Source organism: Phragmites australis, chromosome 20 (genome assembly GCF_958298935.1).
Source record: "Phragmites australis chromosome 20, lpPhrAust1.1, whole genome shotgun sequence".
Classification (NCBI taxonomy): Eukaryota; Viridiplantae; Streptophyta; class Magnoliopsida; order Poales; family Poaceae; genus Phragmites; species Phragmites australis.
Window position 1 is genome coordinate 12,109,315 of NC_084940.1, and position 17,942 is coordinate 12,127,256.

A 17,942-nucleotide genomic window follows, 5' to 3' on the forward strand; every position below is an offset into this window, starting at 1 on the left:
ATGGTGTTGTCGGTGGGTGGTGAATCTCCAGTGAAGCCCGTACTCCTGCACAGCCACAAGGACCTCTGGATCCTAGAGGCATGCCTGCTGCCCAACATGGACATGTTTCCAAGCATGTCCGCCTCCTGTCGCCCACCCACCTCCTGCGAGCCCAAGCACCAGCTCTGTGGCCCGATCGGCGGCGGGTGACACCACCACCATCAGAAGATCATCACTAGTGACCCCGTCTGGGGGGATCGCTTCAACGCACCGCTCGCGCACCACGCCGCCAAGCTCGAGTTCCAAGTCAAGGACAATGACACGTTCAACACATAGCTCATCGACATGATCTCCATCCCCACTGACATTGTCACCTCGAGTGATGAGGTCGAGGATTGGTTGTTCCCCGTCATTAGGGCCAATGGCAAGCCATACAAGCCTGACACTGCGCTACACCTCCACTTCTGGTTCCACCCCATCGCCACCAACCCGGTCTACCAGCATGGCATTCTCAGCGACCCCAACGCAAGGGCATCAAGGACTTCTACTTTCCACTCCACCACGGCAGCTGCGTGACGTTATACCAGGACGCGCACGTCAAGGAGGGGACCTACCGGAGATTGAGCTCAAGAATGAGAAGATGTTAAAGCATAATGCACTACTACAGAATAGATCATAAATGACAACTCATTAGTACCGATTGTGTAAGAATCGTTACTAAAAATATATCACTATTGGTTCTAAACCTCCTATGCGCGAAAAATGATTGAGCCATTAAAAACCAACACTGAAACTGACTATCAACTCCGATCAGTGCCAGTTTGTAACACGAACCAGCACTGATAGTCAATATCAGTGCCGATTCTAGCCACTAACCGCCATTGAAGCTATGCCTAGACTTGAAATTTCTATTCAATCGGCTTTTTTCTTGCAACTCTCGGGGTCTGATAGATTTTTTCAAAGGTCGGCGCAAGAAATAAAGTTTTTCTTCGATCCCCTCTCTCTCGGCCTCCTCACCCTTTCTCTCTTCTTCCCCTCCCTCTCGATCCTAACCCCACCACCTACCGTCAGTCACCACCACTCGGTCGCTCGTGAGATCCTCCTCCTACTCGGTCTCCCCACTAGCCTCTTCCTCGAAAAACTCCTCATGGTTGCCGCCCTCACCGCCCCACTCACAGTCGTTGCCCTCTCTTTCTCTGTGACAGCAGTGTGTGGAGGTCAAGGAGCAAGGCGATCCAGTGAGGATTCGATGGGAGACTGGATCCGCCGTCGCTGCCGTGACTGGAGATCATGTGGCGTACGGGATGGCATCCAGGAGGCCATGCGGCGGCCTAGAGAAGGCAAGGGCCCGTGATGTCATTTTCATCATCTAAGTCTCTCTGCACCATGTCGTCTCTCCCCTCCTCTCTCTCTATTTCTCTCTCCAATGCTAGCCCCTCTCCGCCATCCTCCTCTTAGAGTGATGTTGTTATATTCATACTCACAGCTCACTGTCACACTAACCCGCCATTAGCTCTGCCTTAATTCTTCCTAACCGGTGGCCCTATACGGCCTACAACCAATGGTGTCCCCATCACATGACCGCCCCACCCTGCTCTTGTATCCTCCACTATCATCTCGCTCACCTGTCAGTACCAGCATTCCTCTTCTCTACAGGGCACACATGGTGGAGCGGCCGTGGCGAGGAGTGGGTGCGGCAACGCCTAGTGCAGCGATGGCGCGGGTCATCTTTTCCTTCTTTTTTGTTTTTTGAAAATACCATTACTACTGGTTCGTGGCTCGAACCAACAGTGATGTTGAGTTTTTATACCGGTTCCAAATCTGACACTGATGATCACTAGCTATCAGTGTCGAATAATTAATAACGGTTTAAAATCCACCACTGATAATAATTTTAAACTGTCACTAATAACACGGTGTGATGCAGTGACTAGTGCTGGGAGGACATGTGCCACGCCATCCTAGAGGCACACCACTTGATATACATCATTGGTTGGTCGGTGTATGACAAGGTACGGCTCGTGCATGAGCCATCGCCATAGCCATCGCGGCCATTGCCTGAGGGATCTAAACAGCCCGAGGGAGTGCCTGTCTCTCATCTCTCTCTTTGTGATTTGGGAGGAAGAAGAAGCAAGCAAGACATAACAGTATTTTTGGCATCTCAGTTAATGGTCATCACATGAAAATGTCGCACTAAGAGATAGGAAATTTCAACCGGTGGCATAAAAGGGAAGTCAATTTTTTTAATGGCGCAAAAGAATCACTATAATTATTACTAGCCAACATACAAGAAATTCTCTCTATAACAATCACATGTTTTTCTTTTCCTTTCTTACGATTGACGAACCTACCCGTCATATCATTTTCATCATCTAAGTCTCTCTACACCATGTCGTCTCTCCCCTCCTCTCTCTCTATTTCTCTCTCCAATGCTAGCCCCTCTCCACCATCCTCCTCTTAGAGTGATGTTGTTATATTCGTACTCACAGCTCACCGTCACACTAACCCGCCATTAGCTCTACCTTAATTCTTCCTAACCGGTGGCCCTCTACGGCCTACAACCAACGGTGTCCTCATCACATGACGGTCCCACCCCGCTCTTGTATCCTCCACTATCGTCTCGCTCACCTGTCAGTACCAGCATTCCTCTAAACCCGGGGACTTAGATGCCCTCCGTATAAAACCTCACCGGCGAAATTGATTCGTCGACCGAACACGATCGGAAGAACAGGTGATTGTGAAATACGTATGATATTTATTTGTGCTTCTGCAGGTTATATGCACGCTAGCTTTCGTATCCTAGCTTCTAGGTTAGTTACACAGTTGCTAGTCAATAGTCAAGGCACAGGATATTTAATTTAGTTTATACATTTTCGTTCTAAGTCGCTTTCCAGGATATTGCTTGTGTCATCTCCATCGTAACCATGTCATGGGCCAAGTCGTCGTCATTATCATGAGGTCATGACTATTACATTATTTTCTTGATTATTCTTTGTGCTGACCGGGTTTAAAGCAGATATTTGCATGCATGCACGCATGTCCCGGTCCTGGGACTTGGCCGTCAATTAGCAGATGTACGTCTGTACTAATAGCACGTACGGTATTAATGAATTGCTTCTCTCTTTCGTGTGTGATCGACTGTTCCAAAATTCGCAGACACTTCAGCTAGCTATACCTAGGATGACTAGTGCCGTACGCAAACGTCGCCGTCGATCTATATATCCTGGATATTGTCCGGTGCCATACGTTTCTGACGCGATTTCCAACCAAAATTTGTCACAAATTTAATGCTGATAGAACCGGTCTGCTCATACAGGCAATGGTGCAAAGTTCAGGTGTAGCAAGCAAAACCTCGATCACCGCCGTGTTTGCTGCTGGTGTAGTCTTGCGTGTGCTTGGGCGCCGCGCTGGTGGCCGCATCGTCGTTTCTGCGCTACGGGACAGCGTACGTAGCGCGGGCCCGTGTGGAATAAACAAACCGCGTTTGGCTACGTAGAAACATTCTCCTACGAACCAATCAACACAAGCAGGGATGTCATGAATTAAGACCACTCCCAAGGATTCCTATCGCGGGTGAAAATTCCGTTGTAAAAGGATTTTCATTCTTTTTAGTATTTTAATAATTTTTTTTTACGGTTTTCGTCACGAAGGGATTTTCAGGATCATTCCTTTCAGGACGGGATTCTCTCTCCTTTCCTTTTACGATTCTTCTCGAAAGAAAACTGTTGTAGATAAGAGAAAATAAAGGAAATAGGAACGAGAAAGGGAATCGAAAAGGGAACGAAATGAAGGGAATATGGTTGAAGATAGTCTAACACCCTCGATCTGTCGCGAGAAACTAGGAACACTCAAACGCGTGATGACTGGGTTTTTCGGGCCACTACTGGCAGTGGTGGCGTTCCGCCTCCTATAAGATCAGGGTCAACAACTAAGTGTCATTTAAACTATTTAAACTGGATCATATATTAATATATAATAAAAATAAAATAAAAAGGTATAATTTGGATAGCATTTTAACTCTATGTTTATATGGTACAGATTGTTCTGCTGCAATATCATTTTATGATGAGAATATGAAGTGCAGAAGTCAAAATCTTTGAGCCAGCTGATAGGAGCGAATCTGCTATAGCACCCAAGAGGGGCAGATAAATATGGTACAAATTTTTTCAGTGAAAAACAAGATTATCAGGACAATCTGATAAAGCTACCTAAAATCAGCAAAGCTGCTACGCAAATGCAATTATTGCTGATACACTTCCAATTATCGGGTTTCTCCAGCAGTCTAGATGTTTAACCCATTACTTAAATCACATTGCAGAACGATGATGAACATTGAATAACTATCAGAGGTACATCATAATTAGCATAGCCAATCATATAAGCACAGCTATGCAGGCGCTCTACTTCAGGTCAGCAAGTTCCATACAGAAGAGAAAGGTTTGATGTTCTCAGAGTTGCTAATAAACTTTGGTACAACAACGAATAGGAAAAACACATTTGAGCTCGGAAACATGCAGTGGTTTGACAATATAAAGTGCAGAGTTCACTGTGCTGCCTTCGCCTCAAATGGTTGCTCTAGGAAGCCCTAGCTCATTACACATCTGGCGGTGAACCACCAGGAACTAACTGTGAGAGGACAAAAGGTAGAAATATGTTAGACAAAGCAATCAGAATTAGACATTACCAAAGGCATTTGATGCAAAAATTATCTGATCACGGTACTTACAATGGCTATGTTGTTACCATTCAGGAGTATTTCATTCATTCTAGCCTCTCATGTCTTTCATTCATCAACAATAATATTAGCATATGAAACTGAATCTACAATTATAAGTTGTATATGTAAAAAATCAAGATGCAAAATTACAATGAATTAATGAACAAAAATTAGTAATTAAGAATGCAACATACCACTAGCACTAACTAGAGGTAATCCATGTAGCTTTTTTATATGACTCTTTAGTTCTCGAAAATGGTATAAAATATCTTCATCTTTGATGCTTGCAAAAGTATATCGCTCAATATAGCAAACCATCCTATGATTCAACCACTCATTTAACATCTTATTCCTCAATTCGGTCTTGATAATTTTCATAGCTGAGAAAGCTCTTTCAACTGTGGTGGTTGCAATAGGAAAAATCAAAGCCAATTCAATGAGGCGATAAACCAATGAAAACATAATGTGTCTGTTAGTTTGAACTATCTTAATAGCAAGATTACTAAGGTCATGACAACATATGAAACTGGGATCATCTCTCACATCAGTAATGAATGTACCAAGTTGGTCTTTAAGAACTAGAAGGTCATATTGGGAGAAGTCGACAGTATAAATCTTAGCCAATTCTAATAATTTACTTTTATCGTAGTTGGCAAAAGAGTTCCTTAGATCTAGACAAGCAATACATCTCAATAATTGAGTAGATCTTTCAAACGATAGTTTAATTTCATAATAATTTGATCACACACCACATTAAAGATTTCATATTTGAAGTGATGGTAGTAAGTTACCAACTGTCCACCACGACCTCTTGAATGACCCCTAACAGTTATTGTATCTTCCATATTTGGTATAACAATATGATGTAGGAGACAAAAGGTATTTACCTCCTCAAATAGGTCCTCCCAACCATTCTCTCGTATTTCATTAATTTTCTGCAACGTGGTCCCAATCAAGTCTACTGCACGAACAATATTCTGGTCTTTTCTTTGCACATATTGTGACAAATCATTAATTATACCCAATAATCTGATCATAAGATGCAATATAAGCACAAAGTCAAAACATTCCATTTGTTTCAATAAACCTGAAGCCATGCATTTTTTTTCTCCATTGGAGGCCTCATCAGCCACATTCTCCGATACCGCTAGAACTGCATCCCACGTGAGAATAATACGACACAATGTTTTATGGTGTGAGCCCCATCGAGTATCCCCATATCGTGCAAGGTTGATTTCTTAGTTTTTCCCTCTCCCTAAAAAATATCACTATTGTCCAATTGGCTCATAAGATTCTCATGGTGTTGTTGGGCCAATCGATCCCTTCTCTTGCAAGAAGCATTAACAGTGTTCACAATCAAAGTGGATATGTGAAAGAAATCAAAGATAATAGAATAACACTTGACAACTAAAACAACCACTAATTGCAACCAGTGTGCAAAGTAATATATATAAAAAACATATGGATTCTCATCCAATATCCGTCTTTGCAACCCATGATACTCTCCTCTCATGTTTGATGCCCTATCATATCCTTGCTCGCCCAATTTAGACATAGACAAACTATAGAAAGCAAACATACTATCCAAAGCTTCCTTTAGAGAAGATAATGTTGTCTTAGCAATATTTTCAAGACCAAGAAATCTCTAAATCACCTGACCCCGTGAATTGACATACCTATATGGAGGAAGAAGCATTGTTAGTGATTAATATGGTGAGCCTTTAAATAAACAACAACAAACCAAACATTAGATACTAACCTTAAAACCACAGTCATTTGCTCCTTGATAGATTCATCTTGAGCCTCATCAACAAGAATAGAGAAATGGCTATCTCCAATATCTGCAATAATGGCTTGGGTGTTTTTTTGTGTGCAAGCTTTGCACAAGTCTTTTTGAATTTTCGGTGAAGTCATTTGATTGTAACGAAGCAGATGTGCAATATTTTTATCCTTATCTTTATACCATTCTATCAACTCTAAAAAGTTTTCCTTGTTGCTTGAGTTAGAAGACTCATCATGTCCATAAAAAACATGTGCTTGTAATAGAAGAATCTTACAACTCCTAATATAACAAGCATACGACCTTTGTATTCATCATCATTATTCTTTTTTCCACTAGTCATCACATGTGACACACTTTGCCTTTGATTTTTGTAAGTCTCATAATGCCTTCTCGCATTATTGTCAGCAATGCCTTTAGCATGATCATTCAGACTTGTAGTTCCATTTCTCCATCTATGAAACCCAACATTGGTGAAGGATTTGATACCGAAGTTTTCAGCTCTTGATTGTTTAAAGAGGAAACAATAAAACAAAAGACGACATCCTTAGCAACACTTCATTCCAACCAAGCATGACTTTTGAACCCTCTTTCATGAAAACTCATATTGTATTTATTTATTACACTTTGTGGATAATTATGACCATTTGGTTGGCATGGACCCATCAAAATATACTCCCTTTTGGTAGCATCCCTAATGTTCGGATCCATTTGCTCAATTGGTATGCGAAGACCTGGATCAACGACAATTTGATTGAAATCAGGTACAACATGAGGATTGACATTAGCATTGTTAGCTCTAGTTGTTCCTATTATTTCTTGTTCTTCATTTTCTAGTTCTAGAAGAGGTTGGCTAGATCGTATTACAGGAGTAGGAGCATGAGCATAGTAAGATGATAATGTCTTGATCCTCTTTATTGTGTGATTCTAGTACCAATTATCTAGAAGATGCAATATAAATATAATCAAATTTCAATGTGTGCAAATGATACAAATTTTAATCAAAATATAAATATCATCTTGTAGGCAATTTAATCAGATGACCCATCAAACAATTTGAACAGGTAAACAAACTAGTTTAGTCCTATAGTCGGCAAATAATGCTCAATGAAGAAAAGGTTTGATATAAAGTTTTAACTCATTTCCAAAAAATAACACAACATGACCATGAAGTGACACCAAATCCCATCAATTTCAGAAGAAAGGATGGAATTTAGCTAGCTAAATCTATTCAGGCATATGGCTTGATTTGCCCAATCTAACCTACGCGAGAAGGCTATCAGCCAAACATGAATCAGGCATGAGTCAGCCAAAAAATAGAGGAAATTAAGCCCTAAGCAACCCATAGCAACAGGTTGATGCATCCACTAGAGAGACGAAACCTAAATCGAGATCACAACTAAGCCAGTAGTCCACAGAACTCTCCCCTAATTCTGCACACGTATTAAGATCAGAGCAGACTGACTCTAGAAAATACCCTCTCCCTATTCGATCGAGTGGAGGACCCAATCACCTAACTAAGACACAATAGATAGACTGGGGATGGGGTAGGTAGGTGCGCGTACATCCTGTCGCGGTCGGGGGTGTCATTGGGCGTGCCGAGCGTATTGATGAGGCGCTGGAACGTGGCGACCGCCATGTTGATCTGGAACATGCTTAACGCCACGGCCTGTGATGCGCCTGCACCATCAGGCGTCGGCCCCGTCGTTCCTCCGCGGCACCCCTAATTACTGCTGCCTAACATGGCCGACTGGCCGAGCTTCCTGAGCCCTAGCCCTGCTGCTGTTGCCTGCCTGCCCCCTGCGCCTGCGCCCAGCTTGCCGCTGCCTGTCATGGCCAATTGCTGTGCCCTGTCCCTGTTGCTAGCTTGCTGTCCCTGCGGCCTATGCTCTAGCCCTGCTGCCTGGCTATGCGCCCGCTACCGACATGCGACGACGCTAGGGTTGCTGGTTGGGAAATGGGGACCAAGAGATGGAGCGGGTCAGCGGGTGACTTGTAGGAAAGAAAGGGCTGAACGTGACTCCCGCCCGGACTCCTGCTCGGAGGGAAACTGGGTTTAGCCTGGCCAGTCCCCTACCTAGGCCAACCAATAAAATAATATATTAGGTCTAGAAAAATCAAAAAAATACTCGGTTTTTTTACCATGATTGAGACCGCGGCCCTAGTTGACTAGGCCCAAAATCTGCCCCTCACTACTGGTTCCTAACTTGGGAGGGAGGGACACATAACACATTCTCCAGAACCAGCACTTCGATCACTTCATGTTGTAGTTGGTAGAAAGTATTCCTTTCGATCATAGATACTTAACAGTTTCAACAGCAAGATGATCTTCAAAAGTAGTTTTATTTGAGTACTGTTTCCTATTAGAATATATTCATACAATCATAAAGATTATGACATTAATAAAGTGTGTTTCGAGATAAAATCTACACATATGGTTTCTCATATTCTCATATTTTTTCAAAGAATTTCTCATATTCTCTCATGACTATTATGGTAGGAACTATACAACAAGCGACTGAATTTTGACAAGATTACACTCGGCATTTTGCCAAAAACCTATCTATGTGATGTTATCCTAGTCGCAATGGGAGGAGTCAACAATACCTCTCACCTCTTCTTTGGCATTCTCGAGCGTTCAGTGGGTTGGAGACTCGTACTTTTCCAGAACTGATTTATAGATATTTTTACTTTCTTCAGTGTATTTTCCTATATTAAGTTTTTATAGTTTTTCCCTTATAAATTTCATTACTACAGAATTCATTTAATATGATGCCCCTATACAGATGGATCTATGAAGCCACCTGTACAAAGGGTACCACAGACGGCTCTAAACTAGATCCGTCTGAGAAAATGGCAACGAGCAGTTGCAACAAAGCGGAACGCTACAATACAAACAGTTACAAACTATAACTGTGTGTACTAATAGTACATATGGTTCTAGTTTAAAACCGTATGTACTGTTCTTTTTTTACAGACGGTTCCAAATTAGAATTATTTGTACTATTGACAATAATAATACATACGGTTCTAAATTAGAACTGTCTGTTAAAAAAAATAGTACAGACGGTTCTACTAGAACTGACGGTTCTAAGTTTAGAACCATCAGTGTTAATCATGTTCCACTCGTTTTGAGCGTATATCTTATATAGATTATTTTCATACAATGGTCAACAATGAATGACAGGTTAGACGTTAAGGAAGATTTGTGCGAGATTAGAGGTTGCGAGTTCGACTTAGAAAACGCACTCATGGTATTTCGCGTGAAAAATCATTTGACTTGCGATCGTGCCTATATAATAATATAGGGGGTTAGTGTGGGTAGGAAAAAAAATTAGCTACAGAAAACTTAGTACAAACGGTTTCAATAACGAGGCGTCCGTACAAATTATTTGTATAGATGGTTCTAATAACGAGCCGTGTGTATAAATTATTTATACAGACAGTTAAAAACTATTCCCACACGAAATTTTCGAATCATTTGTACAAATCATTTTTTTACAGTGTTTCGTTCGATTTTGTTCACCCATCATGGGTTCTATTGGACCAAGTCACTTGGACGATGATAACAACTGGCTGATTCATAGTAACCCTTATAGGATTCCACGAACCAAACACACCCCTATGCTTCATAGTAATCCTTATAGGATTCCACGAACCAAACACACCCCTATGCTGAAGATCGATTCACCAACCATACTTTGGAGTGAGAATGAGATCCTAACTAAAAGAATCAGGCGCCTAATGCTTTGAGCTGGTAATAAATCAATCCCCTCCGGTTTTCTTTCGACAAAGACATTGCTACCAAGGCATGCAAGTTCTACCCATCCATGGAGATCGTTGAGAGTGTACTTCCTGCTTATGTGTTAATCGTCAATCAATAAATTAGGTTCAGAGTCTAGAGGACTTCATGATAGCAGGCTGTTCATTTAAGATCTTCAGCGTAAAAGTTAGGTACTCATGCTTTCTTGCATTATTGTTAATATAAATATGATGGCTTTTCTAAGAAAAGGAAAATCATTTTCATAATTTCAAGGAAAGGAAAATAATTTTTTCTTTCCCTGAAAAAGAGAATATTATTTTTCTTCTTTCTCTAAGAAAAGTAATATTATCTCTACTATATAAAACACGAGTTTGTTCCCGTATCATCTTTTCCTATGCTCTCCTTCCATCTAATAAAAACCCTAAAAATTTGAATAATTTATCTACTTTTTTCATCTACTCTCGTTCTTCAACACCCTATTTTGTTACCAGTTATAGATATATGACCTATTTTACTAATAAAAATAAATAAAGATATTATAAGAGAAATTAACAGATAATCTTGTTTTTTTTTATCTCATCTGAAATCAAACTACGGTATCGCTCCTGACGTACTTATTAAACGGCGCTCCTATAGCGCATCCATATCTCCATAACTTAAGTTTGTGCTTAATGTTACAATATTCAATATTTATATTTTCATTGCAACGCATATACACTTAGCTATTTTTCATAATATATGAGTATTTCCTATGTTCATATCCCCTTGTAGTATGATATCGCTTGGTTTTTGTTAGCTATGGAATTTCATAGTATTATTTGTACAAAGTAATCATGAATCTTGAGTTCTAACCAGAAGAAAAGGTTCTTGTAGTCGAATCCTTTCCATTGATGCATAGTTTCCCCATTCAAGATCCTCATAATTATCCAATTGGTACATATAAATTATTACTGACCTCTTTCAAAGAACAAATGAAATGTGCCAACAACAAAACAATAGCATGCGCGCAAATGTGCAAGGCAAAAAAAAAAAAAAAAACAATAATCTGCTCAAACTATACAAACGCCTGCAGACTATATGCTAGTTTATGTACAAATCAACAACAAATCAAAACAGAATTGGTCTCCCTTAAAACGCTGACCAACATCTGAACGAAATGACCACGTGAGTCAAAGCTGATCTGGCCGGGCATCCGGCTGCCGTCGGCCGGCAGCGGCGAGCGCGCGCTGCTTGAGCATCTGGGTGTAGTTGAAGATGGAGTTGAGCCGCTGCTGCCGCTGGTCCTCCCTGAACCCCCGGATGAACTCCTCCTCCTGGCCGTCCACCTCCGACCTCCTCGCCTCCTCCTCCCTCTCCCGCTCAGGCCGCCGCCACCCCGCCAGCACTAGCGCGTAGACCTCCTCCATGCTCATTGCGTTCGGGTCCTCATCGTCCTCGTCTTCGTTCTCTGCCGCCGGCGCGGGCGGTGGCGCGAGAGCGAGCGCGCGCGGGGACGGCTTGGTGGGTGATGCCATCGCTGGCTCCTCTGTTTCTTGGGAGGCGGCGGCGTCGGGCTGAAGGAACGGGAAGCAGGCGGACGGGAAGGAGAAGATGGGGAAGGAGCGGAGACGCTGCAGCACCACCGACGAGGCCCTGCGCGTGACCCCGCCGCGGCGGGGCGACGACAGAGGTGGCCGCTGCAGGGAGGACAGCACGGCGATGGCGGCGACGACCGCGTTAATGATGAGGAACCACCACCACTCCGCCATCATCGGCGTCCTGGTACCTGATCGGGCGCCCTCGCTGGTTCTTGCCTTGCTCTGCTTCGACTCTGGAAAGGCTCGAGGAGGTTGGATCAGAGGCGTTGCTGCTTGGACAATGGTGTGGGCGCGGATGAAGCACATGTAGGAGTATATATAGCGTGTAGTTAACTCGTTTTCGCTGTGGAACAGCGTGATTACCTCTAGGAGAAGTTGTCTGTTTCGGCGCGTCATAGATCTGCCGTGAGCAAAGCAGTAAAGGGTCAAGCGAGGACCGGGCATGCCATGCATGCACGTAGCTTCGTGAGAGTGGTTTCCTCCCCACTAATTATTACTATTCCTTTTTTTCTTTTTTCAACTAAATGGTACTCCTTCCGTCCATCTCTATAAAACGTATTTTAACTTTAAAAAAAAGTCTTCGAGAGTATATTTTGATCATCAATTTCTCTTATGATATATTATCGATCGCTATAAAATTAATATCATATTAAAAGTTTTGAAATACGAATCTATTGATGCAACCTTTGTACTCTAAATATATATATACTTTGACTAATTGTTAATTAAAATTTATAAAGTTTGACCTTTTTAAGTCAAAATACACCTTATAGAGATGGGCGGAGAGAGTATCTCAAGCGCTTGATCACACAATATTGAATAGTTCAGATAAGTAGTGCACAAGCTGAATTTGTTCAGGAGCTTACAGTGTAATTTTCCCTCCGAAACATATCCAGCTCGTTATATTGAACTCAATATTATTTCTTTCAGACGAAAAGCAGTGAATTTACAAGACTTGGTAAACATTTTCTATCACGCTCTGCAGCACCAAACTGTGCCTTGATTAATAAGCTAAAGACGCTGAGCTGCATGCTTACCCAACCAATCGAGGTTACCAACCAACTGACGGCTCTGACTTGGCACCCACATCTGATCACGAGTGCATTCCGTTTTTGTTTTTGTTTGCTTTCCTGCGGGCTTATGCTTCCGTGTGCTAACTTCTAGGTTCTTTACAGTTGCTAGTCAAGAATGTAAGCCACCGCACCAGGTTATTTGCCGATTAATGCAGGTTGTATAAACTTTACTATGGCCGCTTTCCGCTTTCCACGAGGTTTTACGTCCTGCATACAGGCGAAAAAAATTCGATCTGGTATATTCAATATATCTGATTTATCAGGTCTACTGGTAGACCTGGTAGAAAATTTTTACTATATTTACCATTGTTTTGTTTGAATATTATTTTAATTTATTTAAATTTTATCTAATGTATGGGATATATGGGATGAATTATGTTAAGGATGACCTCTATTAAATTTTATTTACCGGTAAAAAAATCCTGCTTGCATCGTCATATTGATGGGCCCGATCATCGTCATCGTCATGACCTCACGACTAAACGCTTTTCATTGCTTATTCTATGTGCTGACTGGGTCTGGCGTAGACGGATGGATGCGTGCGTGCAAGTCGGTATATACAAATGATTGGAAGCCATTGCACGTTACCCTGAGACTTGGCCGTCACGTAGCAGCACTGTACGGCTGTGCTAGTAGTGCTAACCTTAATCCCATGTTTAATTCCAAAGAAAAGTAGTACTAATTAGCACGTTAATCCGGTCTTCTTACTTCCGTGTGTGACTGACTGTTCCATCCGCTGCTGACATTTCAGCTGGCTACTATACTATACCTAAGATAGGATCTGACTAGTGCTGTCGATCCGTGTAGCCTGGATATATATTGTCCGGTGTCGTACGTTTCTGACGAGTTGCAACCAGAATTTGTCACAGAAAATCAATGCTGGTTAAGCCAAGATCTGCACAGATACGTCAGTTTTAGGTAGCGAGCGAACAAGCCTGGATGGACGGTTTGCCTGTCATTGCGGTCGTGTAGTGTCTTGCGTGTGCTTGGGCGCCGCGCGCGCTGGTGGTCGGGCCTCAGCCTGGATTGGTCTTGCACCGCCGGAATTGTGGTCGTGGTCTCGTCTGCGCTACGGGGCAGCGTACGTCCTGCGGGTCCGTGTGGAATAAGCAAAAACGTGTTGGCTAGAAACATTCTCGTATGAACGAACCCATCGTCAGTGATTGCTGGGACCGGCAGGCGATCGACCTGGCTGGCTCCCGTTTTCTCCGTAGTCGTCGTAGGTTGATGTTCAGGCTGTGGCTGTCCAGAACTAAATTGGTTACAATTTTCAGTACTGACTAGATTTTTCAGATCCACTAGTTCTTGATCCGGAAAGCCGCACTGTTACAGCCTATAAGTAGCGCATTATCAGTATTGGTTATATAAAAACCTGATTGAAGATATATCAGTGCCAGTTTTTATTCTTTCGCGTACGAAAAATGAGTGAGCCGCTAAGAACTAACACTAATAATCCTTTTCAGTGTCGATTCGAACCGAAAATTTGATACACTCCCGTTTTAGCTCGTTTCGCTTATGTACAGCTCTAACATCCACTCGTTCTCTCTCTTATCACTTCATTCATCCACTCGTTTGACCACAACCACTCCTCATTCAGAGCCTCTCTCTTCCCATCCTACCTCCTCATCTGTCCGGTCCTCCTCATCCGCAGGTTGCACCGCCCCTCCTGCTCCTCCTCAACCGTAGGTGGGCAGAGAGCGCCGGACAGAGGAGCGCCGGAGGGGAGTGATGGATGGAGGAGCAGCTCTGGTGCCCGACGTGAAGGAGCTACTCTGGTGCCTAGTGTGGAGGAGTTGCTCTGGTGCCTAGTGCCTGGTGTGGAGCTGCTCTGGTGCCCGATGTGGAGGGCCTATTCTTTGTGTGATGTCGATTTTGCTAGGTTGCTTTTTGTGTGATGCCCGACGTGGAGGAGTTGATTCGATTCTTTTGTGTGATATTGAATCTATTCTTTTGTCTGATGTTGAGCGACAGGAATTGGCCACCAATTCTCCTTTTTTTTAATTCTCTAAAAATAGCAATAGTATCGGGTGGGTAATCAGTACTGATAGTCTCCGATTATCAGTGTCGAGTAAAGAATGCTAGTTGAAAAACTAACAGTAAAACTATTTTTTAACTGGAACACGCACATTCCATCTCTCTCCCTAGTAGCTGGCCGTGAAAATTCTGATTTCTGGGGCTCACACGGTCCCGATCGAGAACGGAACTTCCGTGGTGTTGTTGATTCTCCATATTCAGTATGGGTGCATTTAGTTGCATGTATAGATTATTCATGTTCTACTTATATTCTAGATGAGTAGAAATTAGTTGAACAGATATAGGGACTCTAAAAAGAAGAGTGTTTGGTTGTCTGTATAATCGAATGTAATTATTTTGCACATGCAGATGTAATGATCATGTGAAGATATTTGATTGCCTATATGGATAGATGTAATAATCCTGCATCTGAGACTAACAAGTGAACCTGTTGTAGCACTATCTATCAGACCAGGCTCTATAGAGAAGCTCGATTCAAACGTATCCACCAAGTCAATCTCGAATTGTATAATTACATCCGCTGATAAAAGGAGAAACAATATATACAGATAACCCAACGACCTTTTTTACGAATATATATATATATATATATATATATATATACACAAAGTAGGATGCTCCTAACGGATAACTAAACACACCCTATGAGTAAGAACAAACTGTAGCAACTCATGTAAAGCCGTCATCACGGGGCTGTACCTGCGTTACACGTACGTCCACACCGTCGGCTCTCAGCTATTAATTATAGAATGTAATTCACAGTAGATGATGAGTAGAGAGTGAATCGATCACATTATTGCATTGATTGATTGATGTATATTTATACCAGATGAAAGAATACATCTCTTTTTAACGGACAAGTATAACTGTCATTAGCAGTTATGGATCATATCGGTTCGTAACACCCTTGATTAATTCTGTCATTTATATTTTTTTTTTCACAAAGAGGCGCCACGTCCTTAGAAACTGAGGTGCCTCGGGGGGCTACCGCCGGGGCTCGAACCTGAGATCGGCAGGCTAGGGGCTGGCTTGAGGAGCCAACTTGGCTCACTAGCCTCACAATTCTGTCATTTATATATAGCGTAATAAAATCTCCAAACATACTATGGAAAAAGTATAAGAATACTATTACAGAACATATCATTAGTGATGGTTTAAAATTATTATCAGTGATGGTTATTGAACCGTCACTGATTACTCGATATTGATAGTCAGTAATTATCAGTGCTGGTTCTGCAATCGGCACAGAAACTGTAACACCTTAATTTTTCTCTAATTCCAAATTTTGTTCTTAATGGTTATTAAGATTCAAATGAATTTAATTATTTTATTCTTGAAGAGAGAAAACCCTATTTTATAGGAAAGAAAAGAAAATGACATAGGATATAAGTGAAAATTTTGCATTCATGCTGAATTAGGCAAATAGTATTTTATTTGAATTCTTGATGAACTTATTTGAAGAGATTTTTTCTGGATTTTTGAATTTGAAATTTGATTTGAATTCTATAGAAAAGATAAAGGTTAAATCTTCTCTCGGGCTGTCTCTTGCTGTTTCGGCCCAACATCTCAGCTCGGCCCATCTGCCGGATTCCCTCCCGCCCGGGGCCGCGCCCCTGCTCCGGCCCAGCCACCCGCGCCGTGCTCTCGCGCGCCAGCCGAAGACGCCTGCGCAGTCTCCGTTTTCCCCTGTGCCGCCTCCAGGTGGGGCCCGCCGGTCGGATCCGTCGTCTCCGAGAAGGACTCCGCTGCGCCGCCGAATCCGAGCGAGAAGCCGACGCCGCCTTAAGAGTCCTGCGCTGTCCCGTGACCTCTGAGCCGCCTATATATATGCCCGCCCCCTCCCCGAACTCATCTCATCTGCAAATCGCCGAAAACCGAGCCCTAATCGTCGGATTCGAAGCTCGCCGAGCCGCCATCGCCGCCGCTTCGTCCGCCCTCGCCGCTACGCCGTTCCAGAGCCAAACCACACAACCCGAGCCCACCATTGCACGCGCCTGCCCTTGCTGAAGCTTTTCCCGCCGTCGCCTTGGCCGCTGCGTCGCCGGAGCACCCTCTCCGACGAGTTTCCGAGGCAGCCGCCGCCCCTTCCGTCGCCGATCGCTTTCCTGTGCCGCCAAGCCCGAGGTAAGCCCCAAAACGGATTCCCCGCGCTTCCCTGAACGTTTTGCGCCGCTCATCGTCGTCGCCGGCGAACCCTAGCCGATTCCGGCGAGATATCCGGCCGTGCGCCGCCGTGAATCCCTCGGCGCCGCCCTGTCCTTCCCCTCCGGCCGCCCGATCTTCCCCGTGCCGTCGGATCTGTCCTCAACGATCGAGATTAGATCTAAATCGTACCCCTTCAGTAACCAGTAGCGTAGCGCCACGTGTTTACTCTTTAAACCAGTCAGCCGTATTGCCCCGTCACCCTGCCACCTCAGCTGCCAACTCATCCCTTTTGCCTATGTGTCCAACCAGTCAGCAGCCACGTCATAAAGGAGGTTTTTCAATCTGAAAATAATTCCTGATAAATCCTTTAATTGGTAAATTTTGCAATTTAACCCCTGAACTTTTCTGAAATAACAAAAGAGCCCTATCTTTTTACAGTTAGGTCCTTATACTTTTTCATATTTACATTTTGGTCCCTCTATTTTTACAAAAAGGTCCCTGGACTTTCTGAAAATTCAATTTAAGTCCTTTTTCTTTTTCCAGATTTAACCCTAGACTTGTCTTAGCCCTAACTTTTCCATCGTAACTCCGATTTAAGCGATTCTTGCGTCGATGGATTCGTTTTTCAGTGCTCTTTCTTGTTAGCAAGTTTTTATCTCGTTGTTCTTTTGTTTTATGCTTTGTTCTTAGTGTATCTTGTTTGCCTGTTTGCCGGTAATTGTGCGATTAGCCGACAACGTCCCGGATCAATTTGAAGAACATCAAGACCAGGAGCAAGAATACACTGAGCAGCAGCAAGGAGAAGGCAAGTGTCCTTGATCATATTGAACCTATGTTTTTAAATGTTTTGTTTTACAAAACTGCATGCAATGTC

General features: G+C 43.0%; 1 protein-coding gene and 1 pseudogene across 1 annotated transcript; one reads left to right on the top strand and one right to left on the bottom strand.

Moving 5' to 3' along the window:
- LOC133901463 (phospholipase D delta-like) lies at nucleotides 1–2,936 on the top strand (annotated as a pseudogene).
- Nucleotides 2,937–11,161: 8,225 nt separating this feature from the next.
- On the bottom strand, nucleotides 11,162–12,113 carry LOC133901992 (uncharacterized). Its single transcript, XM_062343554.1, has one exon. It carries the CDS (start codon nucleotides 11,988–11,990, stop codon nucleotides 11,409–11,411), a length of 582 nt encoding a protein of 193 aa, XP_062199538.1. The 5' UTR covers nucleotides 11,991–12,113; the 3' UTR covers nucleotides 11,162–11,408.
- Between the last annotated feature and the right edge of the window lie 5,829 nt (nucleotides 12,114–17,942).